At 32.4% G+C, this 27,291-nt stretch overlaps 2 protein-coding genes across 2 annotated transcripts; one reads left to right on the forward strand and one right to left on the reverse strand.

The window, feature by feature from the left end:
• The first annotated feature begins 2,600 nt into the window (after window positions 1-2,600).
• Window positions 2,601-9,445, forward strand: LOC132717172 (transcription factor EC-like). The gene is made up of 5 exons (XM_060700596.1): window positions 2,601-3,050; window positions 3,663-3,855; window positions 5,552-5,627; window positions 7,291-7,438; window positions 9,095-9,445. The coding sequence occupies exons 1-5, from the start codon at window positions 2,739-2,741 to the stop codon at window positions 9,359-9,361; spliced, it is 996 nt and encodes a 331-aa protein (XP_060556579.1). The 5' UTR covers window positions 2,601-2,738; the 3' UTR covers window positions 9,362-9,445.
• Window positions 9,446-10,257: 812 nt separating this feature from the next.
• LOC132717173 (uncharacterized) lies at window positions 10,258-26,897 on the reverse strand. Its single transcript, XM_060700597.1, has 9 exons — window positions 26,583-26,897; window positions 23,836-24,074; window positions 22,729-22,889; window positions 21,001-21,204; window positions 20,417-20,598; window positions 20,000-20,171; window positions 12,818-19,642; window positions 12,390-12,563; window positions 10,258-11,997 (listed from the first exon to the last, which is right to left on the reverse strand). The coding sequence occupies exons 2-9, from the start codon at window positions 24,045-24,047 to the stop codon at window positions 11,840-11,842; spliced, it is 8,088 nt and encodes a 2,695-aa protein (XP_060556580.1). The 5' UTR covers window positions 24,048-24,074; window positions 26,583-26,897; the 3' UTR covers window positions 10,258-11,839.
• Between the last annotated feature and the right edge of the window lie 394 nt (window positions 26,898-27,291).

Raw genomic sequence — 27,291 nt, forward strand, 5'->3', positions numbered from 1 at the left:
TCTATGGAAGAGGGGTACCATTAAAAGGTGGAAAGCTAAATCATAAAAGGTAGAAAGCTAAATCAAATGAAATTTTTGTAAAGATTAAAATTTTTAAACGGTAAAAATGTGTTAATTCAAAAATATTGTAATTATCAAGTTGTAACATAGAATAGTTATGTTATTTAGTTAACACTCATGAAAACTATGCACAAACAGAATAAATTTTTCCGGAACAAAATATCATTCCACTATTTCAAGTAGTTTTTTTATCCGTTAAGCAATAATTTCGTACTTGCGCCTTTCACTTAAAATAAAATAAATAGAGGATCTATTAATGCATGATTTATTTTCATCGAGTGGTATGAAAATAAATATTTCATGAGTGGCGGTAGTCACGAGTGAAATATGATAATTTTCATACCACAAGATGAAAATAAATTATGTACTCATAGAAACAACTTGAATTTTCTGCTTATTATAAACATTTGTCTTTTTTGACATTACAATTTTCAATTTGAAAGACTTTCCCTTATATTTTGTGTACTGGCAGAATTTAAAAGAAAGAAGTCCGGCAAGACACTAGTGAAAATACGAAAAATATGTTTCACTGCATTGAAAAATATTTTTTACAGTTAAAATACGGAAAATGAAAGTACGCATTTTATTTCATCAATATTTCTTTATAAGTATATGATAAACCCAGGTTTTTTTTTTTTTTTGACTTTTAAACAGAAAGTTTGGAAACTGCATGCTGAGATATACATGTAACTTTATACATAGCTTATAGCTATAGTCCTTACATAGTGTGCCTTGTCTTGTATTATAGACTTCATCGCTTCATAGATTAACTTTCTTTTTTTAAAAAAAAAGAGTATATGTTATAGATTTTGTATGAGTTTTTTCTTTCATAAGCACACATTCTGTTCAAAATGTGTTCTATTTAGAGAAAATACACCAACCCCCGGAAGCGCCCCTATGTCACTTTGTAATCGTTTCTGGTCAGTCAGTTGACATCACATGCGGCGTGTGCGTGTATAAAAATTTAGTTCCTTTATAACTGTACTATCATCTGCCCTAAAACCACATGCAAAAACCCAGCAAACGTTTCACGTGACAAATTATTTGCGTTTCATATTAAACAACTCATGTGACTTAAATTAAATGAAAATAAACAAAATAGCATGATAAATAAGAATAGAACGTCGCTATTGTTTTGGTTTGTAGCGTACACAAAATAAATTAATTGTTTGGACAATAATAGAATTAACAGCTCTATATATATTCATATTCATATGATCAAGGAGCACAAACCACATTATGTTTTTGAATAAAGCCTTATATTGTGACCGTTTTTATTTGTTTGGGTCGTCAGACCAAACAAATAATGGTAGCGAAATTTCAGACTCTAATTCTGTTAATTGCAAGTGCCGAAAGTAGTCCGCTTTTTTAAGCGGTTACTTCCCTTTATATGTAAACTAACGCCGAAAAAATTCAAGGGAGATCACTGCGTAAAGATGGTCAAATTACAGGCGCATTAATTTTCAAGCAAAATAATTCCCGAATGGTCGAAGATTTTTAATATTGTTTTATTCTTTATAGATATACATGCTTATAGTAAACTCCATGATTATTTACATCTGTGTTAAACAACAGTTAGCGTCGTTACAAACCCTAATCTAGAATAATATTGTTTTCTTCAGACTTTTAATATATAAATTCACCGTGGCCGAGGGGTTTGCGCACGAGAGGTCTGTAGTTCAAATCCCAGTAAAGGCAACTCATTTTTCTTTCAAATTGTTTAAGTCAAATAAACATTGGATTGAATATCAGTGTTTAAATGAGTTTTAAAGCCAATTTACTACAATTAAAACGCTGGAAAGCATTGGTGGCATTTCACAAAAACAAGTTGGTTTATAGTCTCACAACCTTCACCTTTCTAACATTCTGAGACCCAAACAAATTCAGCGCCTTCTGTGTGTCGTTTTTAATAGAACTGATTGGAAGATAAGACTCGTACATATCTACATAAGCCCGCGGGGAACATGGTGATTTTCTTTGTACGCGTACATTTGAGCCGCGTCATGACAAAACCAACGTAATGCGTTTGCGACCAGCATGGATCCAGACCAGCCTGCGCATCCGCGCAGTCTGGTCAGGATCCATGCTGTTTGCTATCAGTTTCTCTACTTGTAATAGGGTTTGTAAGCGAACAGCATCGATCCTGATCAGACTGTGCGGATGCGCAGGCTAGTCTGGATGCATGCTGATCGCAAACCCATTATGTTGGTTTTGTCATGACGCAGCTCATTTTACTCTGCCAGGAATACTTAAAGGCCACAGTTATATACAAAATTTAGTTAATGACGTTCCTTAATTAGTTTTCGGCAATGTTATGCTCCTTTTTTATGCTTGCGAACAGAAAATCATGCTATAGACTTAACGGATAAAACAACTAAAATCAAACAATGAAATACTATGAATGCGTTCTATTACATGGCAAGGATTAAACACATAAAATTTTATGGTAGCTATTTTTTAGGACACGTGTACGTTCTTAATATAGGTCAGCACATGGTTGCTTTTTACATAAACAAACTTATATAAGGTTTGATAATTGTAATATCTTATTTACATATAAAGGAAGGTTAATGATACTCTTGTGATCACCAGAGCGAAACAATTATTCAACTTACAGAACAAAACAACAGGCGTTTTCAGGACAATAAACACATGCAATTCTTTTACGGACAATCAGCATGTCTGATTTTGTTTCTTATAATGAAAATCTGTTATTTCTTTTGAATGATGCTTCGTGTGGCGATAAGAGTAACTCTAATTCACGGTACCGGGATTGGACCCATGGACTAGATACACAAGTAAAAAATCGGAGCGAAGGTCCTAGACAGATATATCAGCAGCAAAAAGGAATGTATTGTCCGCTAAGTGCTCTTGAAAGTGAGGTAAAAGATTACCCGAGGCGTCACAGGGATCCTTACCTGGATGAGTTCGAGAGAATTTCGTCTAGCATGATTCGTTTATTGTGCGAGGCAAAGCAACGAACTCTGAAGGCAAGTGAATTTCATTTATCATACAGTACCTCGCTAATATAAAGCTAAAGCTTATAAAAAACATATTAAAGTTTGCATACAGTGTGCACAACAATACTTGTCTTTATGAAGTTACAAGCGCAACCTTCGTCTTTCACGAAATCGACTTTACATAATGAAAAACGGATCAGTTAAATTTTCAGAATTATTTCTTACTTAAGTTGTTTGCAACTCTATCGAGTACAAATATAGAATATCAAAAATCATAATGTAATATATGCGCTGTTCGTATCAATTAATAACAATTTCAATATGCTTGTCATTCTCAAGATAGAAAGAGATAGCTCTATTAGTTTAGTTTTACCATATTTTATTGTCTTTATACATGCAAATAAACACACAAAAGAGAACAATAAAAACAGAAGCAAATGGGTTGGGCAACATTACATGAGGCCCTTCCCAGCCTTGTTGTTAACCAAGCGTGTAAATTAATTAAAAGATATTAACAAATTAATGATGGCTTCTTCAGAAATTCTCTCAATCAAAATAAAAAAACTTAACACACAGTTTTAGAAACAATTAAACGTAGTATTTTCATATCCTTTAATGTTATTAAAATATTTTTTTTTTAAGAATACATCTTTGTCGGGCCTTGTAGTTTGCCCGAATGATGAAATTCATGGTGGAGATGTTAATGACGTACAAAGGCCTAACGCAACCGGAAGAAGAAATAAAGTTTTTGAAACAGGGAGAACATCTCAACACATAACGAAAGATCATGCATCAACCGATAAGGACCGACAGAAAAAAGAATCACACAATAAAGGTCCATTAATATACTCAACTCAAATAATTTCATTGGCATAAAACAAGTAACAAGTTTATAGCCATACAAAATATAACTAGTTCAGTGATAATAGAAAGACATGCATGTTTATATCATTTACAGAAGAGTACTGTAAAGACAAATACATAGTATTTTTCTAAACATTTACGAAGTAAGATTTTATGTGATAACATAAACAATTACAATACTATACGGCGACACTGTGTTAAATTTAAACTATAGAGTATAATGATGTGTATTGATGTATATCTCTGTTTACCTAAAAAAAGCAATTCATATAAATAAAGTTATGATTAGGAGACACGTAATTTTGTTTCAAAATATATAAATTTCGATAAACTTATAATAGTTGCGTTTGATGTAGATGACATAAGATTTTTAAATTTCGTTAAAGTAGGCCAGTGACAATAATAGTTCTTCTAATATTTACGCCTTAGTTCTCTATATTTGGGGCAAACTAACAGAAAATGGTATTCATTCTCTAATATATTCATGTTGCATGATAAACAGACCCTTTGATCTCGCGGCACATTGTTATATCTTCCGATTTCTATATTAAGTCTATAAGAAGAGGTTCTGAAGCGGACTAAAGCATTTTTAAACCTTTGGTCAGTTATAACTTCCAAATACCGTTCTCTTTCGAAAGCGTGTTTAAATAAACTATATGTTTCTAAACGTCTAGAATTAACCCCCTCTGAATACCATCTTTGGAGAAAATTTGGAGAAAATTATCAATTATTTGTTGTTGAATCTCCAAAATGGGTATTTGTGTGTTTGCAACCAAACATAGAGAAACCAGTGTTCTTGCAAAATACTCTTTATTTAAAACGTCCGGCTACCCACGTTAACATTACCTAGCTCGCAATCAGTTTTCAACATTAATATGTAAACGAGTTTAGAAACCTAAAAAAAATGAAAATTTTAAATTTTGATGACGTCAGATCGATAACTCGTGTGATTTAAATTGATTAACAAAATATTCCCAAGAAAAATAGAAGAAATCCATTGAAAATCATATGTTTGTGCTATTCTTAATCCGATTTGAGTGAAAAGCGTTTAAACACTTTTCAATATTGGGTCATTTTTCACTATTATAATAATCATTCTGGAAAAACGGAGCAAGCTAATGATCTGAAATTTTGCACATAAGTTATTAGTATAGATCTACATCAAATGGAGTAATAATCTCAAAAAAATATTTCCAGACCCGTCATTTCAAAAAACCTCAGTGGAGTCCCTTTAATATGTAAACAGTTAGAAAACCTGAAGCTAACAAATGACACAATATTTCGAAATTTAATGATGACGTCAAAGTCGTATATACTCGTGTTGATTTCAATTGTCTTTCAATTCTTGTATTCTTTGTAAAATATTGGCATTTAATTACGTTTTTATTCTGATATTGTTGTACATTTTTGTGTAGTTTAAATACTATTTCACATTTGTCGGATAACACAACGAGTTTTGTGACTAATAATCAAATGTGTATAAATATTTCATTTTTCGTGTTCTAATGGTAATTTTTATTGCTGATTTGCCAGCAAAGAGAATGTTAAGATTATGTCAACTGCTTTCTTATTAACTTCATTTAGGTATTTTTTTTAATAATGATAATTTTAATATCTATGGATGCCAGTTATATACAAGGTACGTTTTCATCTTTAATTCTATTTAGTGGAAAGAAGAAGAAGGTCTATCATAAGTGACAGGATAAAGGAAATAAAGTGTCTTCTTCCGGAACATATCAGTCGGTAAGCAAATTAACGTTCATTGTAATACAATAACTTCCATATCAAACAATGGTCTCAAAGTGTTGCATTTATATAACCTAATATTTATCCTTTCAATGAATGATGGCCTAATATATACTATATTAATGAATGAAAAGAATCTTACTTTACTTCTTATGACTTAAAAGTGGAATAGTGCTATAACATACTCGTATATTTTTAAAAAATGAAAAATTTGTGAATTTGAAAATTATTTACCATGAAGCGACATGTGCGCCAGTTTTAAATGAAAACTATTTCATCATTTACGTATTTGAAATGAATATCTTTCCTATGTTTTAGTTTTGAATTACTTATCTAACATAATGTTAATAAAATAAGCTTATATAAGGTTTTTATACATTGTTGAATATGATACTGAATTATATTAGAGAAGTACATAGCTGTAAAAATTATTGAAAATTAGGCGAGGCTGAAATATCTAAAATATTAATTATTTTCCATATTTACAAACTTGTAAATATTAATCTGCACCACAATGTATGTGTGAAACACGTCAAAAGTTATACTTTAATATAATATGGTAAACTCACATCAAAAATTGGAAACATGCCTGTATCGCTATGAAATTCTTGGCCAATTTTAATTCATATATTAAGTATACTTAATTTTAGCCTCCAAATGTTGGCATGGAAGCAATCCAATATTGTTCCAAAGTACATATAGAGAGACGTCCTCGATACGGTGCATGTTGTACGCTACTGATATAGCTTTAAGGTATATTAGAACGTTAAAATCTCCAACTGCAGCAATTAAAAATGGAAGACACAAGAATGCAAAATTAAACAAAGTTTACCGCATGGTTTACAAGTTATGGAGTTATATCTTAAGTAAAACTTGGCTATTAGAAGGGCTCTTTTTCAGAAATGAGAAACTCTACATATTCTATTTTATAATCATTATGAAAAAATGTTTTCCTATAGAACATTTATAAGAAACAAATAATAGCATTCAGCTAACAAATGACCCAGCAAAATTATTTTTTCTACTCAAAATGTTTGAAATATGTTAATATATTTTACCCTACCCCACCCATTTTAAGTAGTTGTTTGATCATTTTTGTACTGGGGGGGGGGGGGGGGGGTCTTATTCAAAATGTCCCTAAAACTTACTCAAATCAGGGGCTGTTTAAAAATTTTCTTAAAAGTATATTGGTTGTGCTTGTCAAATATAAAATACTTTTACCGTCTAGTTTAGATTTTATTAGACTCTGAAAATATCATGTACCATATTTGATAATAAATTGGGCACAATTTAGCCGATAAATACCAATAGTAATTTCATAATTAAAATGGAATACTTTTTTCTCAAGAGTGATGTGAGAAACACAAATAATGTTCAAAGAAAATAAAAAAGAAAAAAAAAAGTTGTCTTTTCTGGAGCTTGAACCCGCGCCCTTCAGTTACAATGCAGTTGACAGTAGTTCTAGCCTTTTTGAATACTCTTCAAAGTGGATGTAATACATTAGGTGGATCATACCTTAAGTGTTAAAGCTACTTTCACTACCAATGTCTGTTCGTCTGCTTGCCGAGTTACAATTTTGTAGTTTGTCATTTTATAAAGCAGGTTATATTTTTCTTTGATATTTCCCCCTATTTTTATGTTACATTTATTTTTATAACAGAGGTGTATGCCAAAAGAAAGGCTCAATTTTACAAGAAGCTATTTGCTACATCAAAACAATGCAATCAGACCTTAGTCGGGTGCAGCAGCTAGAAGAAAAAATCCGTGAAATGGATAAACATATCAAGAAACTGAATACAAGAGTTGAAGTATGTATAAATTATAAATTGAAGTTTAAATTTCCTTGTTTTCTTTGCTTAAGTGATAGAAAAAGCAGACGATAGTTTGAACCACTTTCTTAAAACTAACCTGCATGGCATCATGACCGTAATCGTCTGGAGGGGTAGAATTTATGCTCCCTTGTTGTAATAAAGGCAATCTTTCGTCAAGTTTATATATTCCAATGACAAGTCAATTAACTTAGTTTTCAAAGTTTAATTCATCTTTTTATCACACACCCGTGCCGATTTTGCGACTCCGTAAATATGGTATTGCACGGCCGTGCATATATTTTGACGTGACGTCATTAGCGTTATACAAACAGAGTGTAAAGACGCGCTAAATGTTAGCGTTATACTATAGACGCGTCAATGAAAAATGACTCATATTTCACTTTTAACGGTCTTTATTTTGGGTATGTGATAAATAGAATATTAAATTCGTGTAAGTTCATTACTGAATTTATTGCACTCGTTGAATAAAATAATATTATGCTCGCCAGAGGCTCGCATAATATAATTTTATTCAACTCGTGCAATAAATTCAGTATTGAACTTACACTCATTCAATATCCTCTATTACATATCTTACTGTTTAACTACCCAAGCTGGTGATGTAAGAATTTCAGATTTTATGCTTTTAGGCTTTTGGACCTCCCTGGAATTCTTTTTTAGGTCAAAAAGCCTATTTTTTTTTATCTCTTTACATAGATCAACAAAAACAATGACATTGAAATATCTTCAAATGCTCGTTATTAAAGGGAATAAAGCTATATCTTTTAAAATATTTTGAGCCGTGTCACGACAAAACCAACTTAATGGGTTTGCGAACAGCATGGATCCAGACCAGCCTGCGCATCCGCGCAGGCTGATCAGGATCCATGCTGTTCGCTATCAGTTTCTTTACTTGTTATTGGGTTTGTAAGCGAACAGCATGGATCCTGATCAGACTGCGCGGATGCGCAGGCTGGTCTGGATCCATGCTGGTCGCAAACCCATTATGTTGGTTTTGTCGTGACGCGGCTCTTTTATAAATTCATCAACCGTAAAATCATTTGGTGTCAATAATACATTTATTTTGATCGATTTCAGTAAGAGTTGTAGCATATAAAGTCTTTGTTATGAAATACATTTTTTTGTGAATATTGTACGTATACAGAAAAAATGTTAGGAGCAAAATACTATGCTACAATTAAAAGTAGGTTTTAATCGTTTAGCGATGATTTTGTGCATGCGCCATCTGATTTTGAGGCAATATACTACCATATTTATACAATCATCTGGAAGTATTCCTTGTTTTTGAAATTCAAACAATAATTTTTAAATGAAATATATGACTTTATATATCTTAAATCGAACATTGTTCTTTTTTCTTGTACGATTCTGAGCTTGAGTTGAAAGCATTGCATCGCTTTTTTATTTTTTGCTTATTATGCACAATGGAGTTCTTGTAATAACATGTAGTCTATATTTAATGAAAGACATAGCATTTTCTACATCTATTACAACTAAGTAAGATTAAGTTAACAGAACACTGCTGCATGAAAAGATGTGAATATAATCAATATTTTTACTGAAAAGGTGAACTTGGTGCATTAATTTGTTAAAAGAAAAGTTTTTCTAAATATTACAATTTCTTTTGAGCAGCGTTTAGAATCAAGCATGAAGACCGATAACATCGACTGTAGATGGGTGGATCTGCAAGCACCTGCGGCGGAAGCAAATACAGCCGATATAAACCCAACGTCTTCAACGTTCAGAAAAGACGATCAGAATAATAACCGGGCAGATGTTATAACATCGATGTCACAAAATCTTTCTACATTAAATGAATCTTATAACCTTTCTACAGCTCATTCTGTTTCTAATATGTCACTGATTAGTGACTTCAACATGGTGCCAGATGACTGGTAATTTCATATCTCGCTCATTTTCATTGAGTTACACATTATATCTTTGCAATGTATCTTTGACCAGAATAAAGTGTATATTCTACGACTTGAGGCTTGTTTGATTTAGAAAATGATGTACATTCAGACTTTGAGAAATGATCGCTTGAATGTTTTCAGGTATTTGTAAGCAATATACCCTGTAGGAAGTTGAAAAGTCACTGGTATCTTGCCCGACTACATGTTTTTAAATGCAGCCAATACACAAAAGTAAAGGGGAAGACATCGTAAGGAAAGAACAGTAAGGCTAAAAAAGAGAAAAAATAAAATATTTAACAGAAAATTCAAGTATTTTTTTCTATAAATACAGGATTTATTTTATCTCACGGTATGAAATTTATCATATTTCATTCGTGGCTACCGGCACTCATGGAATATTTATTTTCATATCACTCGATGAAAATAAATTCAACATTTATAGACAAGGACGTGACTACCTCTTTAAATTTATGTATAGTTATCCAATGTCATTGTAGATTTTCCATGAAATATTGAATTTTGAAGTAAGCTGGGTGTAATACATTAATAAGAACAGTTAATAACCTTTTATAGACCCAAACAATGCACTTCTTTTTACAATATTATTTTTTTTCTGAATCTTTTTATCTTATTATGGTTAGCCACCGTACACACCCAAAATATGTACTTATCTATAATCCCGAAATTGTATCTTTATTTTTTATATAAATATAGTTGTATTAAAGTAAAATCAAATAATAAAGCCATCCTTGTGGTGTTTTGCATGTTGGTGTTTTTACAACTGTATGTAAAGTTTATTTTCGCAACTATTAGGCAGCGAATGGTTAAGTTAGTATATCTATGGTACACCAAAGAAATTAAAAATAAAAACAATAACAACACTATGTGCAGTTCTTTTATTATATTCAATGCAACTTTCACAAAATTATAAGTAAGTGTACATGAAGTAGCACTAACCTGAAGTTCGAACCGAACTAAAGGTATGTAAAACAAAATTTGATTTCTCAAATTTAAAAGAAGGAAAAGTCTATTGCATTAAAAAAACGTGATCTTTATAGATATCACGATATCTTCTTGTAACGCATTCGGACATAATGTATCACATTTTAAAAAAAGCATTAAAATATAAATAACATAATAAAAAACATTATATTGTGTTACAAATAGTTGAAATAATGTGCGATCATTGCTGTTCTTCAATTGTTTTTTATTACCTAAGGCAATATCAACCTTTAGTATATATGTGAGCCGTGTCACGACAAAACCAACATAGTGCGTTTGCGACCAGCATGGATCCAGACCAGCCTGCGCATCAGTTTCTCTACTTGTGATAAAGTTGGTAAGCGAACAGCATGGATCCTGATCAGGCTGCGTGGATGCGCAGGCTGGTGTGAATCCATGCTGGTCGCAAACGCACTATGTTGGTTTTGTCGTGACGCGGCTCATATAATCTTATCCTTATTCAACATAGAATTAATGTATATCATAATTATAGCGATACCCGATATGCATAACATTTTAACATAGCAAAATACAAATATGTTTTAAAAGATATTCAAAACAATGTAAACACATGAGCAGACAAAGCGTGTTTTAAGAATAATCACATCATATCTATTTTTAATAACATTATGTTAATAACATTTTGTTTTTTTGTTTCGTTTTTTCGGCGATGAAAAAAATTCAAAGGACAATTCATACATGATTTTTTCAGTTGCCCATTCACTGAATGCAAACAAACGCTTAAACTGTTATTTTTTTGTTAATTGAATAAAAGATATGAGATGTAACCATTAAATACACGACAAAGGTTTACATTATTACAAATATAAATTTGGTAATAACGAAATAGGCAAAAAAAACAATACGTATTTTGTAATTTGGTACAAACAAGTGTAGAATAGAATTATTTTGTTTTAGTAAAGATAAGCATGTAAGGTTATGTACAAGTCCGTAAAATGAACAAGGCTAACATATTCATATCGATTTAAATTAAAAGAGTATATATATGTAAAACTAAACATAGTTAAGAAATATGTATATATCACTTCCAAAGGTCGCTCACGTACATATTTTAACATATTAAAACTTTATCATTTGCTCATATTTCTCTATGACATGTCTAAATTCAATAATTATATACAAGCATGTGATATCAGACATAAAAGTTTAACATATGATATATCAAATTTAGAATACAAAGACAAAAAACAATAGAGAATGTCACGGACCTGAGCTTGCTAGCATCCAGTCACACAGGACCTGTATAACTATATGAAACACATTATTATAACTTAAAATATGATATATTCAAAGTCTACCCGGCTGTTGTTGATGTTATAATTTAGCTCATTAAACACGACCATATAACAATAAGTTTACCACAATGTCTCCTATCTCCAGTGTTCTGCGGATTTTATTGTAGCATCTTAAACTTACACTTATATTGTAAAATTGTTTTCATTTAAAGATGGCAGTGTTCCTCGTTGCTGTTTCCGACACTCTTGGAACTTTGAATTGCTGATTTAAGTTGATCAAACCATGATCGAGCTTGTGGGTATGTCTTTGCATTAAACTGGAGCCAACCTTTCACACCATTTTTAAGAAGAAGACAATATCTACCTGAATTCAAATGAAATCAGATGTAAAAATTTAGGTAATTGTCCTACAATAAAAAAAAATATGGGCCCATACTAACTGTAACTGATGATAATAGTATTGTGATCAAAAGCTACAACCTAAGTCAGGTTAAAGCAGATAAAACTTGTAATCAAATCTGTCAAACTAATTTTTACAAGCAGTTGACAATGTTCTACATGCACCTCTAAACAATTAGCTTCAATTTAAATTATACATATTTAGTAAAAAGCACTTCAGTTCTGTTATAAGTTTCCAGAAAATAAAGCTTTTGTGAAATCTTATCAAATTAACTTAGACAATGACGTAACATATCATTAGGGTCTAATTTACCGACGAATATTTAATAATTAATTTCACAAAGTCGGACAAATTACCTCCCATTTTCTTCATGTGCATTTCTGTTATTGCGTCCAAACTAATCAGTCTATCATTTTTCAAATATGTCCAACAGAGGTAATATTCCGACTTCATTTCACTTGTTTTCATTTCTTGTAACGTAGCTTTAATATCATATACGTTCCCAGTGGCTGACTGTTTCTCAATATCTCCTAATAAATATAATGTGTATCGTATCTGTATATGGTTGTGAATAGTATGACACGATAAGAAATTGAAAACGCGGTTAGTATTTGAAAGTTAAATAAAATATCAATATGTTATGCTTTTCAAATTAGCTTAACTAGCTTCGTTTTCTACTATGCATAAAATGGTACACATTTCATTCTAGTACTAAAATAAATAATGATTGTTTTCTTCTTAAATTACGATTCTCAATTCATATATTTAAGATTCATATACATACCAAGCATGATTGTTTTCGTGGAACCATGGCTCATTTCTGTATTTTTCCGGCTTTTTTCTGTGAATCTGTTTGAAATATTTGTATGCGATGTTGACTTACTTAAAAAATCTTCAAAAACAAAAGTTTCATTTGTCTGATTCTTCTTGCAATCCGTGATTATGTCCAACGACTTGTTTTCAACCCGTAATAACTCCTCGACTGAGATAGATAAGTCGCATGATGTTAGTTGATTCATTAAAAACTCTAACCTTCCTAACATAAGATGTGCACGAGACATGCTAAATGATTCCGAATTGAACCCCAAGTCAAGGCTTAGTGTCTTTCCTTTCATATTATGATAGACAAATAAGCATGTTTCATAGTTATGTCGTCGGTGACGAACAGCAGTTACTTTTACTGTTACGTCTTTTTTGACTGACTGCATTGATACGTTTGATATATCATCAATGATGAATCTATGTCTTCCTATATTTTGTTGGAGGTTTTCGGATTTTATGTTTTGTCTTATTAGCTCAAAAGGGTATGCACCATGTTCCGTTACCATATTTAATTGCAAAGCCATTTCTTGTAAATATTGAGAAATAGTGATCTTTGATTGTACCCTGCCTATAACAGGTACCTCATTAATACATCTTGATAGTACATTTTCTAGCGCAGGTATAAAGCCCCTGATATTTGTATTTGTTATCAACGGTATATATTCACGACCGGTTAATTCATGAATACACAAAAAATACACTGACAAAACACAATTGTACAGTGTAATTTTTTCATTCCTGGTAAAACTTATGATACTATCGAATTGATCATCGGAAAACACGTGTCCGATCTCGCGCCAATTTTCTTCTTGTAATGTCTTCAATTCATATGAAGAAAAGCTAAACGGCTCCACACTCAGCGAAAACTGCCGTTTCCAAAATGATTGCATGTCTTTGAACATAGGGGTCAGAGCTAAACGAACTGTTTCCGCAACGTGATTTCGTTGATTATCTGGAAGTTCTTCTCCTAGAAAATGATGCCGCGCACATATTTCAAGATCACGAAATAAAACATTGATACTTTGCATATCAACTACAACTGCATGAAGAAATAATTTCATTCTTGTTGTGCGTTCTTTGCATGCGAGATGAAATTTGACTGGAATATGATTCCTTGGGTCTAACTGCTCTGGATTTGACTGCTCGAATATGTTCTCAAATGATACAATGTCAATAGGAACATTGAATTTGTTGATTTCAATCTCTTTTGCCTGAAACCTTTTTTCAACGGGGTCCCAAAAGAATATTTGTCTCAGTCCAGGGTGGAGGTTAAGGAGAGTTGTAATTATTTGCACCCATTTTCTTACACTTGTCCTTTTCAATTTGACTTCATAGCAGATGCTGCGAATGAAATTTTCAGGTTTATCAGTATCAAGGCAGTTAAGGATACTGCCCTGCATAAATGTGACTGACCCATCCAAAATGTCATAATTTATAGGTTCCTCTTCTAACGTATTTTCATCGACGCCACGAGCTTCTAATTCACGTAGAAGAAAGGACACTAAGCCTTCTATTGATGTTGTGTTAGATAACAGGAAAACCACCGGAACGCGTATTGAAGTGTATTGATGAAGACAATTACTTATACTCATTGCCGACATGGAATCAATACCTAGTTTATAGAGACTAGTGCCTGGAAGAAGACTTTCTTTTTCAACCATCAGCGACTCTGTCAATGTCAACTGTATTACATTTGTTAGATTTTCTTTTTTCTTTTCAGACGGAAGCTTATGAAAATCATCTCTCAGAATGATATCTGAAGATTGAATAGGTTTTTCCTGTTGAATTAAGCCAGTTTCTTGAAGGATTCTTCGGAACTTATAATGCGCTGAAGTATAGATAGGGTTTTGAATAAATCTCTGCCAGTCAAAAATGCCGAACATTTTCTGAATGTCTTTTGTGAGAACTATTTCGTTAAAACAAGTTCTAACATCCTTGTCATTAAGAATATGGATACCCTGACGACGGAAACGATTTTCAAAATCTGGACCGCTTTCTCTTGCCATTCCAACTTGTAGAGCTCCCCAATTGATGCTTTGAGCGCACAACCCATGACTTGATCTAAAAAAGGCAAATGAATCCTGAAATGAATTTCCGGCTGCATAGTTGCATTGTCCCGGATTTCCAAATATTGCAGTAATGGAGGAATGTGTGACAAAATAGTCTAATGCAAAATCCTTACTTACGCGATGCAGATTCAATGTCCCTAACACTTTTGGTCGAAGAACTGTTTCCAGATCTTCGGTTGTCATTTTGTTTAGAAGCGTATCTTTCAGTACCCCAGCTCCATTAAAAATACCTTTTACCTTTGCATTTTTGTTTCTTAGAATATTGAAACCATTTTGTAAAGAATCTATATCTGTTATATCTGCTCGAATGTGTTGAATATTACATCTGTATAGACTTTCTATTCTTTCCATCTCAGTTTTCTTTTCTTTGGTGAGACCTCTTCTGGAAAATGTAACAAGATTACCCGCACCTAATTGTGCACAATATTGCAATAATTCCCAGCCAAGACCACTTGTACCGCCTACAAATATGTAATACCCATCCTTTTTGAAGCAAGATGACGGATAGAGAATAACTGGAATCTTTGTTTCCATAGATATCGATTGTACATCAACAGAACTGTATAATACGCTTATAACTGACAAGCTCCCTTCAGTTAATTCTCGCGGCAAGGTTTTTTCAAAGAAATCTGCATCCGTTTTCAAATATTTCAACACCTTTGGAACTAGTTTCATGCAACATTTTTCACTCAAAATATTTTCCGATCTGAGTGTTAGTACATCCGCATGTACTATATTTTGCATAAAGAAAGATGCTGCATCCCAAGGAAGCCAACTGTTTACACATATTACATTTTGTAGACCAATTATGCTGTTAAGCATGCAAATATTGCTTGTGTTTTCAAACTGAAGTACGACGGCATGTGAATATCTTTCATTGGTAGAAAGAGAAGTGAGTTCTTGCCAGGAAGCAATTTTGCCTTTTGATTTATGATATTCAAAAAGCCTGCTTAGTATTTTTGCTCTCCAACAGTTTGTATCAGATACCACTATTAGTGCATTTGAGTTTGGTTTGACTTGTTTGCGAATCTTCCAAAGTATTACAGTTTCGGAAATTAAGCCTGGTGTGTAAAAAGGAGTATCTTTCAAATTCAAACAACAACTTGTTGGCACTGTCAGTACTGTGGAAACGGTAACTGGAAAACATACAACATAAATATCGTCATCTTTTTTTAAATTCCTGTCTTCTTTTTTCCCTCTCTGAATCCAACCCACAAACTCATTGGTTTTGATCTCTATTCCAGGATTTGAAGAAAAAAATGATATGCTTGATTTTGTTGTCATCATATCATTTCTGTTTATATACACTGTTGAAACTTTAATATTCACATTATCTCCTTGAACTCCGTTCTTCTCTAATATTCGATAGGCAGCTGCAAGAAATGGATCAGAAACACCATCTGAAGAATTCGAGTATAAACTTATCGGCGTTGAACATTCGGATATACTTGTTTGAATAGTTGCAATGTCTTGCGTAATTGATGGACGAATTTCATTTCCATAGATGTAGCCATTCCTTATCAGAGATTCTAAAACTATATTTTCCGTGTTTACCACAAGGGAAACAAAAGGCTGGATGCTCTCTACTTGCAAATCTACATCGATGAGGCGTATATCTTCACTTGGCATTTCTGTCATAGCTGATCGTGTAAATCCCCATAATTCTGCCCCTAGAAAATTCGTTTTCTCTTGTAACTTGGGCGACAACTGCTGTGTCATTTCGGTCACAACAAAAACCGGGGTAGTGTCCACAGACGATTGCTTGATGTTGAAAATGGTTTTCAAGGAATTTGCATTTGATTTGATGATGTTATAGACATCGACATTAACCAGATCAAGAATATCGTTGCAATTCATGCACGGGGCAAATACAAGTTTTTGTCCCTTTTTACAGTGGCGTAAAACTTCCGTTGCTTCTTGTTTGAACTTATTTTGATCATCAGGGATTTCATGAAAGGTAAATGAAAAATTGCCTTTTGAAATCCAGCGTTTAAATCGTTTTGAACCAAAAACAATCATTACCTCATTATTCATGTCTGTGTCTTTCCACATAAAATCCTGTGACATTTCATGCTTGAACCAGTTGAGATCATACGAAATATAATCATTAGGAATAGATGTGTCCATCGTTCGTATGATTAGGTCAGTCATTTCTGCAACTATCGTCCCTTTCTCAGTACACAGTATGGATGTATAATAACTATTTTTTCGAGTCATTTTTGTTAGTTTTGTATAAACAAGCATATTTTCTTGCATTGCAGTATATACTTTAAGAGTTTTGAAACCTTTAGGAATCCCTGCAAATGATCTTGAATTGACATCGTTAGATAAAACTCCCGAAGCTTGTAACATGGCATCCACAATTGCAGGATGTATCGTATAGTTTTTGACATCATGTCTGATGCAAGTTGGAATATGTATGATAGAAATACATTCGTCCCTCGTGAAGTAACATTCTTTTATAAGGCGCAATGAATCTCCATATGTTAAGCCTATCTTCTCCAAAACATCGTATATTTCATTTGACGATTTAGACTTGGTCAAACACATTTTCAATGCTTTGACATTTATTTCATAATATTCAATAGGTTTTCTTTCACTAACGTGGCCGTTACACAGAGTACGTTGATTTACACTCACATTGTACTCTAAATACTTGTTTTCTTTACCTTTCATTTGTTTAAATGAAACATTAAGCACAGTCGTTGGCCCTTTTTCTACCATACAAGGATTTTCAAAGCTAACTGAGAGTTCTAAAATGTCAGGTGGACTTTTTAGGACTTCACTAGAACTGGCTATCACTGCTTCAACATATGTTGCCCCAGGCACAGTCACATGGCCTAACAATTGATGGTCAAAAACAAAAGGTGTAGTTTCCTGACTAATGAGTATTTTAAATGACTCTTCATTGACTTTTTCAACATAATGCTTTGCACCCATTGAGTTTGACAATCCTGAAAGGTACTGTTTACTTAAACTTGATACAAAAAGTGGGCAGGTTCTGTTAAAATGGTACCTGGGCAATGATGTCAATCTACCTTCCTTTGGCACTAACGTTGATAGATTTATGTCCATGCCTAGTTCAAACATCGCAGTAAGCGAATTGTACATGCAACTCTCATCGTTGAGATTCATAGATGGAAGACAAATGTACTTCTGCTTATCACCAAGTATATTTGGAAGATGTGTTCTAAGGACCTGTCTTGGTCCTATTTCTAGGTAAACGTTTCTACAGTGATCTTTTGCAGCCATACCTATGGCTTGCATGAACATGACTGGTTTGCGAACATTTTGTGCCCAATATCCTGCGGATATTAATTCCTTTGGTTCAACCAGTTTCCCTGTAACTGTTGAAATTTGTGGAATATCTGTTTCAATACTACTTTCAAGATTTGTTAATGCAGAAGTTATATCTTTCAAACAATCATCCATAAATCGACTATGATACGCACAAACTACGTTTAAGGAACGTATGAATGCACCCTCGCAAGACGACATATCTCTCTCTAACTCTTTAACTGCAGTCTCTGAGCCTGATACAGTACAGGAGGAAGGACTGTTATATACAGCAATATTCAAGGAATCATCGTATTTAGACATGAGGCAACGGTTTTCAATCTGCGATAAAGGCACATTTCCGATAACAGTCATTGCACCACCTTTCATTTGCGCTAATATTTTTGATCGATGATATATAACTTTCACGGCTGAAGATAAATTTATCGCCCCAGATGCGTATGCGGCTGCAACTTCTCCGACAGACTGGCCGATTATTGTATCCGGAACTACGCCTAGGCTTTTCCACACTTCGTAAAATGCGACTTGTACAGTGAATATCGCAACATGATTCAGGAAAGGATCGCTGTAGTTATCAGTGCAGGTCAGTATTTGTTCGACATCACAATTTGAATATATTTTCATATAATCGCTTACCTTTTTAACTGTCTGTTGAAAAACTTTATGTTTTTTCATCATTTCAGCTCCCATTTTTGGCCAAGCTGTTCCGACTCCACAAAATACAAAAACCAAGTTTTGTTTTTGTCCGTGTACTGATTCGCTCGTTTTATATGACTCAAAGTGTGCACTTCGGTGTATATCATTTAAAGTTGTGCCATAAAGAAGAGTTCGATGTTCATGTTTATCGCGATATAAAAGTGAAGTATATGAACAATTGTTCAGTTTTTCTTGGAACGTTTTTGTGTCTTTTATAAAGCCTTCTACGTTTCTAGATAATGACGTTTTATCCCTTCCAAATATACATACAAAGTGAGGGATGTAAGAGCCTTGAACAGCTTCTTCATCATCTTCATGTACATCCAAACTCTCACTGCATTGTTTTATCACAGCATGCCCGTTTGAACCCCCAAACCCAAAAGAATTGACACACCCAACTCTATTTCCGAATTGATTCTTTGGCCATTCTGCCGTGCGTACAGATATATCTAGTATCGTATCCTCAAGCTTAACTCTTTTGTTTAGATTTGATTTGTCTTCTTTGATATGTAAACTTTTGATAATCTTTCCGTATCTCATCATGAGCAAAACTTTGATAATACCTGCTACAGCAGCTGCGGATTCTGTATGACCTATATTTGTTTTCACAGAACCCATTAAAATCTTCCGTGAAAGATCATAATCGTTTGTTTCCTGGAGTTTTGCTTTGATAAATGTTGATATCGCATCAATTTCAGTAGGATCCCCAATAGGCGTCCCTGTACCTTTAAATGAAAAATGAACCCTAAGCAAATATACCCCGAAAAACTGATGAGCATAAACTGACCCAATTAAATTGAACCTGCAATATTGTTAACTTTGACTTGATAGCCGACTTTTATTAATTATAAGTTGCCTAACCGTTGACATACCTTTTTATAGGAATTATAACTATGAATGTAGCTTTAAAGATATTGCCCTCCTGTCAACTGTTTTAACATTTCTGTTTCTATATCTAAGTTTGAAACCTGCACAAATTGAATCAATAGATGTATACGGAATACAGAAATATGAAGAGTTCATAAGTAATATACATGTATATATATTCTTTAAAATATTTTCAAAAATCTGCAAAGCCTTACCATGAACTTCAATGTAGTCTAAGTCTTTTGGATTCACCTTATATTTCCCGTAAACACTGTGTAATAATTTCTGCTGTTGTTTACTAGATGGTGCCGTCATAGGCGATGTTGCTCGGCCATCTTGGTTTATACCAGTTTGCAATATACCCCATAAATTCTTGACTTTTGTAGGCTGAAGCAGGATGGAAATTCTTAAAGTAACCAATTTAAATTGAAACCGATGTATTATCCATTTTCTTCTCATGAATCAGTTTAAATACCATTCTGTTTCTATAAATTTCTCTTTCTAAATGCAATTTTACAAATTCTGCCGGGAATTCATTGACTTTTTTTCTAAAAATTAACCATTGCTCATCTTATTGACTACAAGACAGAATATATTTACACATAAAGAAATGAAAAAACACAATATTATACCCTCTTCGTTGACTGTAAAATAACGATACCGCAGCCTTCACCTCTGGCGTACCCATCAGCCGTATCACAAAATGTTTGACATTGTCCCACCTTTGATAACATCCTTGCCTTGCAAAGGGGAAGAAACATATCAGGGGACAATATACTGCTGACACCACCACATATTGCTAAGTCACATTCACCTGCAAATATAACATGTATCTTTAATTACATATACGTGTCTCCTACGAAGATTGGAAAGATAAATTAAATTAATGTCTTAAAGAAAGATATATTATACTCTAAAATTAATTTGTGGGAATTAAACGTAAATACGTATCGAATCGTACATTGATTTAATATAATAAAGTTAAAAGTCACAATATTGTATATGTTTTAAACTTGTCATTATCATCTGAATAGTAAATAAAGATGTAAGGCCACCAGGGCATAAAACAAATTTGGCATAAATTTCTAAATGTTTGATTGGAAAACTAAGTATTTATCTAGCACTGACGTCCACCCAGTAGGATTGTCATTAAATATCTTTGGTACTTGCTCTCTTGAGTTTAACTCATAAATTTAATGCATGAGTCTTTCTATACCTGCACGTATTGCTTGGCATCCTAAATGCATTGCCATCATAGCAGAAGAACATGCTGTATCTATTGTCATACATGGTCCATGAAGATTATACACATATGAAACTCTAGATGCAATAACCGTTGTACTTAGACCTGTTGCTGTAAAATTGGTATCAGCGCTGTGATCTGTACCCATCAAACTTTTATAATCATCATTCATAACGCCTGTGTACGCAAAATAAGATATTAATAAGATATGCAATGTTCAACAAGAAATATCAATAGGCCTCTTAAAGAATATGATTCAGTTTAGCTCAATAACATTATGATAGTTTACATTTAATTATTGTGGAAAGTATTATTGTCTCTATAGATTTAAGTTCGAAAATAAATCTAATCATCCGTTAATTAAACTAAGTGATTTTCTTACCGAAGATATTTCTGTGTGCCACCTTTACCGATTTTAATACTTAAACTAAATTTCTAGTTACAAAAATCATCGATATCTTACCAATAGCATAAGTAACCGAATGTCTGATACTAGCTAAAATTACAGTTACTACATACATATTGACAAATCATGTAATTTAAGTTCACATTCGGAGCATTCTGCTATATCGAGTGACTAGAAATTTATTCAACTATAAACATTATTATCTGTTACTTATTTTACTTACTCAGTAACACAAAATGTATAATTAAAAGGTGTAAAAGTCTTTTAAATCAGACAAAGCAATGAATTGGGATCAGACAACTAGAGTCGCTTGTCACCTATGACAGGGAGTCGTATAATTCAGACCATTTATAAAGGGAAACACGTTGGGAGGACTGAAACAAGGTCGGATATAAGACAGGGAGTCGTTGAAATCAGGGGGTCCCTCAGGCAGTCTTGACTGTAGTTAACAGATGAATATTTTTAAGTGATAAGTTTTAGTCGTGTTAGGCACTCTTAAGTGTTTTCTACTGAAGTAATATTAAGTGTATAAAAAACATGTATCTGATGCCAATAGTTTACAACAACAAAACATAAATAAATAAATAAATAAGAAATAAAAAGAATATTAAAAATTATCCAACACTCCCAAATAACATGAAATAGCGATAGACATATGACTGTATATTCAAATGAAAGTGAATAGCGCATGCATGAAAGCCTAAATTAACAATTTAAACCCTATTTTAGATAGTAGCATAATACGTTTCAGCGAAATATTTTGTTAAGAAACATTTAATTTATTCTTGTAAGGTAAATCTTCATGTGCGTTGAATAGCATGGACTTTCAATGTTACAAATATTTCAAAAAGGCAACACAAGATAGAACTAATGAGCACAATATCATTTTAAATAACGTTTATCAATTTTATAAAAATATTACTCAACATATAGTTTTATTCTAATGTTACTGTTGGCAGAAATATGCCAACATGGAGGAGATATCAAATATTTTATGGTTATTTATCGCCTTATGTCATCTAAGAGTCTAAAAGAAGCGAACGGTAATTTTCAAATGTGTATATTCTAGACATGTATTACATAAAATAAACCTTATGCATCCGCCATGCATATTTTGTCGATCTGTGATGATTGTGAAATCGCAGGACCTCCGTCAGTGCTCCGTTACGTTTTTACATTTGAAAGAGAACTGTTTACTGAACTATTTATTCAATAAAAAAATAGTGTTACTGAATGCTTCTTTGAAATGAATATCATTTTATATACTGACAAACATAAGCCTGAATTCATCTCACCTATAAACACTCCTGTGTTTGTACCGGATATCTGTTCTCTTGTAAAACCTCCGTCTTCTAATGCCATATGTGTACATTCCAGAACATAACGTTGCTGGGGGTCTATCCTGACACCTTCAAGGTCACTAATACCAAACAAACGGTTGTCCCACTTGTCATGTCTTTAAATTAAGAAAATATTACACATGGTTGATAACTTTCATTTCAAACAAGTTCACATCACATGCTTTTTAGAAAAAATATTCAGTTGCTTGAAAATTTGAATCTGCACATAGGTTACGAGCACCTTATCAAAATAAGTTGACGTTTATCAAGAACTTTGTTAAGAAGAGAAAACTTACAAATGTTTTTGTAAATAATTAAGGCAATTAACTGACTACGTTACTAACCACAATTTCATTTTTGAAGAAGACTGCCTTTGACCTACTGACCTCAGAATTTATAAGGGTCTTCAACCCGGCATGACAAGCCTAACCATTTCTATAATTAGAACTTTAAACATTCTCTAGTTATTCTTCGCACAAGCTTTTTGTTATCAATGTCACACTGGCATTGACCTTTAATATATTTACTTCAAACTCGCAGGCCTTGTTCAAACGTTAAGACTTTGGGCAAAGTTCTACTCTACTTATCTGTTTTCGACTTTTAATTTAATGCAAGTTATCATATAAAAACAATGTTGCTTCATCAATAACGAAAACAAACTTTCAGTATGTGACCAATAATGCCTCAATGTATTTCAAAAATGCAGCTATGTAATCTATACAAATATAATTGTTAAAACCTGGTACTAAAATGAAGCAGGTTCTCATATCAAAAGAAAAAAATGTTTCTGTAGTTTTCATCGACAAAAGTTTGATTTATGGTCTTACCGACCGAAAAAAAACAACAATATATCAACTTCCTCTATGGAGGCATTATGATTGAATGTAATACTTATTAGTTTACTTAAAATATTCATTTAGAAAATTATTCTTATATTCCATACAAGACATTGTTATTTTTTGATAAAAAATATTGAAAAAATCAAAACAAAAATCGATTAATTGCTTTTCCCCCCTCGTTTAATAGATATAATAGAATGGTGACACTTTGAACATCACTTACTCTGTCAACAGCCCAGCTTTCTTGACATAGATCTTTCCAGGTTCGTCAAATGCCTCACTGTAAATTTTGTCATTGTCCCATCTCTCCTTTGGTATGTCTTTAACATGGTTTTCACCATTTTCAAGTAGCTTCCAGAATTCATGGATATCATTCGCACCGGGAAATCTACAGCCTATCCCAACAATACCTATCTCTTCAACATCGGTCGCCATCTCACATGCTTGAGAGTGACCTGTGTACTAAGAATGGAAAATGAACAGTTAAAACAGTTGTTGCTGCACCTATCTACATCTTATAGTATATGAAGGCATTTATCAAATGAAAACAGGCAGCGTTTGGGTGCAAATTTTAATCACTTTAACGCCTATTCGTGCCGTAACGCTGGATATCAGTCGTAGTTGGAATTCAAAATTCTCGACGAAGGTTGTTCGCTGTGGGTAACAAAGACTTTGTCTATTATGTACTGTGGTGCATCGACAATGTCAAACTCTATATATCTGTATTCGTTTAGGTACAGTCTTGCTTTTTACTGTGTGCAAATTATGTCATTTTTAATATAAGCGTAATTATTATTACTCCGAGTTGAAACCTACACATGTTTCTTACTTTAGTGCCAGAGGCACGAATTTAATGTGACAGTCGAATATCGTATAATTCTGCCAAATCTTAAATCTTTTGAAAAAAAAAATCATGATCTTTTGAAGAAAAAAAAATCATAGAAAAAAATGTGGTGTTTCAAAGGATTATTTATTTTACTACTATTGAAGTTACATATTGTACTGAAAATGTTGTAAATGTGTGAAAATTGTGTTATTATTTGAGGAAAATAGAAATTAAAGCAAATTGGCAAGTTATTGTGTAAATGGAAGATCAACGGAAAAAAATAGTCCGGAAAGTGAGAGAATGAAAACAAACAAACGAAAGATGTCATGTTTGGTATTTTGTTAATGAGGTATATTTGAAGTGCAGCATCGCTCACGCACCTCTCACCGGCTTAAGTTGTATCCAATCTAATTGTTTTCAAGCAAACCTTTCTAGTGGATTCCCATATTTTATGATCTTTCAAGAAATAAGCATTTTCTTCAATTTCAGAATGAAATATGCTTTGTGAAATTTTATGAAGATTTCAGTTGAAAGTAAGACCATGTTTTATTATCTTATGTTATACATGTACCTTTGTGCAATATAACTTTCTTTTATATATGAAATAAAGTATTTTCAACAATAGAAATTTAACAAATGCAAAGCCTTTTCATCCGCGATAATTTATTTTACGTCTACGCTACAAAACTGTTCACCTTATTTCTTATATTACACAATTCTAATAATTTTCTTAAGTTTGTTTTAAAAGATCTTGAATCCGATACAATTAAAAGGAACCTGTTTTTTTTTCAAGAAAAAACATTGCCATTACGTTTGTAAAAAAAGTACTTATATGTATCATTTTTTAAAGGAAATGGACATAACAAGTTTGGCAGAATTAATATATTAGAAAACATACGGATCTAAAAGAAAAACCTCTATCATCCTTGCTCCTTTTATGTACAATAAAACGCATTCTTTATAAACTGCATAAGTAATTCGATGGATGAGATAAGTTAGGTTAAGTACGTTTGTAATGTGACAACCTATGAATAATTCTTGCGCTTCACAATCACTGCATGAGTTAAGACTACTGTGCACTGTGACGCACGACTTTTATGGTAAAACACTAACGCCCTCCGTATTAGCAATCAAAGATCCTGTATGCTATTATTGTGGTTGTAACCACACTTAAGTGAAACTTTATATATGTATATAATTATGCTTAAAAAAGCAATTTTCAAACATCAAAGAATATGTAAAATACTGCAAATATTTGTCCACATTATATGTAATCATTTAAATATATGCATTCATTTCTTATTGAAAAATTTGACTTAGACTTAAAATATTTATTACTGAAAATAAATGTGTAATTACCTCCCTTTATTAACGTGAAATGTTAATTCTGTAATGTTTTTACAAATAATGCTTTTTGGAACTTTCAGTATTGATAAATCTTCATTTGAGCATTATATTTCTGATATAAAACCACAACAAATTGAGTTACAGGATCTTTAAGCATACAAAATCCTTTTTGAACGAAAATTATTTCAATCAACACTCATCTACATCATAAGATATTTACCTGTCCGAAAAAAGGGCGTTTTTGATGATGCAAAATAAATTCCTTATTTCTGAGAGCAAAGTCAAGGTTGCTATGTGGTACCTTAAAGTTAAGGGGAAAATCGTATATTTAAGGAAAAACTTATTATAAGATGTTTATTAAATATCACTTAAGATTTTTCTTTAAAAAACACCCCAAGAAACACTGATTTTAAAATTTCATTATTTATAAGGGCATATTTAAGGATAAGGTATATTGAATTATTCATAATTTCGTATTTTTCTTCTAAACAAATTATTTTGTACTTTCTACTGAACACTAGCTGTAGTTATAGATTTTGAAGCATCATTAATAAAGCACACGATCTGAAAGTTTGATATTAATTTTCGAAATTTCTAAAGCAGCTAGCATTCTGTCTACGCTGAAGTTCAATTACAACATCCCTCTCACTTTGTTTATAGCGGAAGAAAAGGAAAAAGTTGTTTAAATTTGTCAAATAATTCTTTCAAGTACATTTGTAATACGTTTTATATGCCATTTTATTTTCCCGACATAGCGTTAAATTGGCTAGAAAAATATATAAGTTAAAACGTCTTACCTTAGATATAAACCAGTCTGTGGCAATCTGGTCCTGTTAACTGTTTACTTTTTCTAATAATTTACAGTCCTATTTATAGGCCATTTTCCTTGTACGAGTACATTAATTATTCCATGCCTTGACTTTATGTTTAGGTCGAAATTTGGGTTGAATGTTTGTTAGAGACATAAATATTAATTTAATTTAATTAAATTAATGAATATTTATAAACGGTAGTTTTTGTTTAGAAAATATTAATGACATCTATAATACATAACTCATCATTGTGAGAGGGGTGTTCAAAAAGTTAAACATTCACGTTATTACGGCTTTTGGTTCACGTTATAATGCCTTTATTTTATTTATCACTATTTTCAAAAATAGAAATTTAACAAAGGCAAAATCTTTTCATCCGCAATAATTTTTTTTAAATCTATGCTGCAAGACTGTCCATGTTATTTCTTATATTACACATATATATTGACACTACTGGAACATAATTATTGAATACGCATTCCAGAACTTCTTTCATTATATGGCATTTGTTTTTTTCTCTACCAAACCGTTCCAAACAATTAGCTGAAGATAAAATTCCTGTTGGACAGAGGGATGGATTGAAAGATGAACGGACGGACGGCTAAGTGAGTTTTGATATTTTTCTTTATCTTTAATTTTAACGATCTTGATATATTAAGAGTGTTACCATTACTTACATTTCAAAATGAAAATA

This window comes from Ruditapes philippinarum, unplaced genomic scaffold (assembly GCF_026571515.1).
Source record: "Ruditapes philippinarum isolate M1 unplaced genomic scaffold, ASM2657151v2 ctg683_1_1_1_1, whole genome shotgun sequence".
In the NCBI taxonomy this organism is placed as follows: Eukaryota; Metazoa; Mollusca; class Bivalvia; order Venerida; family Veneridae; genus Ruditapes; species Ruditapes philippinarum.

What these genes read in the sequence shown, in the direction of transcription:
- LOC132717172 (XM_060700596.1), top strand. Translation starts at nt 2,739, where the DNA reads ATGTCTGATTTTGTTTCTTATAATGAAAATCTGTTATTTCTTTTGAAT. An exon ending in CAAAGCAACGAACTCTGAAG is followed by an intron (nt 3,051 to 3,662) that starts GCAAGTGAATTT and finishes TTTTTTTTTAAG; the next exon opens with AATACATCTTTGTCGGGCCT. An exon ending in AACTGAATACAAGAGTTGAA is followed by an intron (nt 7,439 to 9,094) that starts GTATGTATAAAT and finishes TCTTTTGAGCAG; the next exon opens with CGTTTAGAATCAAGCATGAA.
- LOC132717173 (XM_060700597.1), bottom strand. Translation starts at nt 24,047, where the DNA reads ATGGCGACCGATGTTGAAGAGATAGGTATTGTTGGGATAGGCTGTAGA. An exon ending in AAACACAGGAGTGTTTATAG is followed by an intron (nt 21,205 to 22,728) that starts GTGAGATGAATT and finishes TTGCGTACACAG; the next exon opens with GCGTTATGAATGATGATTAT. An exon ending in CACGAAAACAATCATGCTTG is followed by an intron (nt 12,564 to 12,817) that starts GTATGTATATGA and finishes TATATTTATTAG; the next exon opens with GAGATATTGAGAAACAGTCA.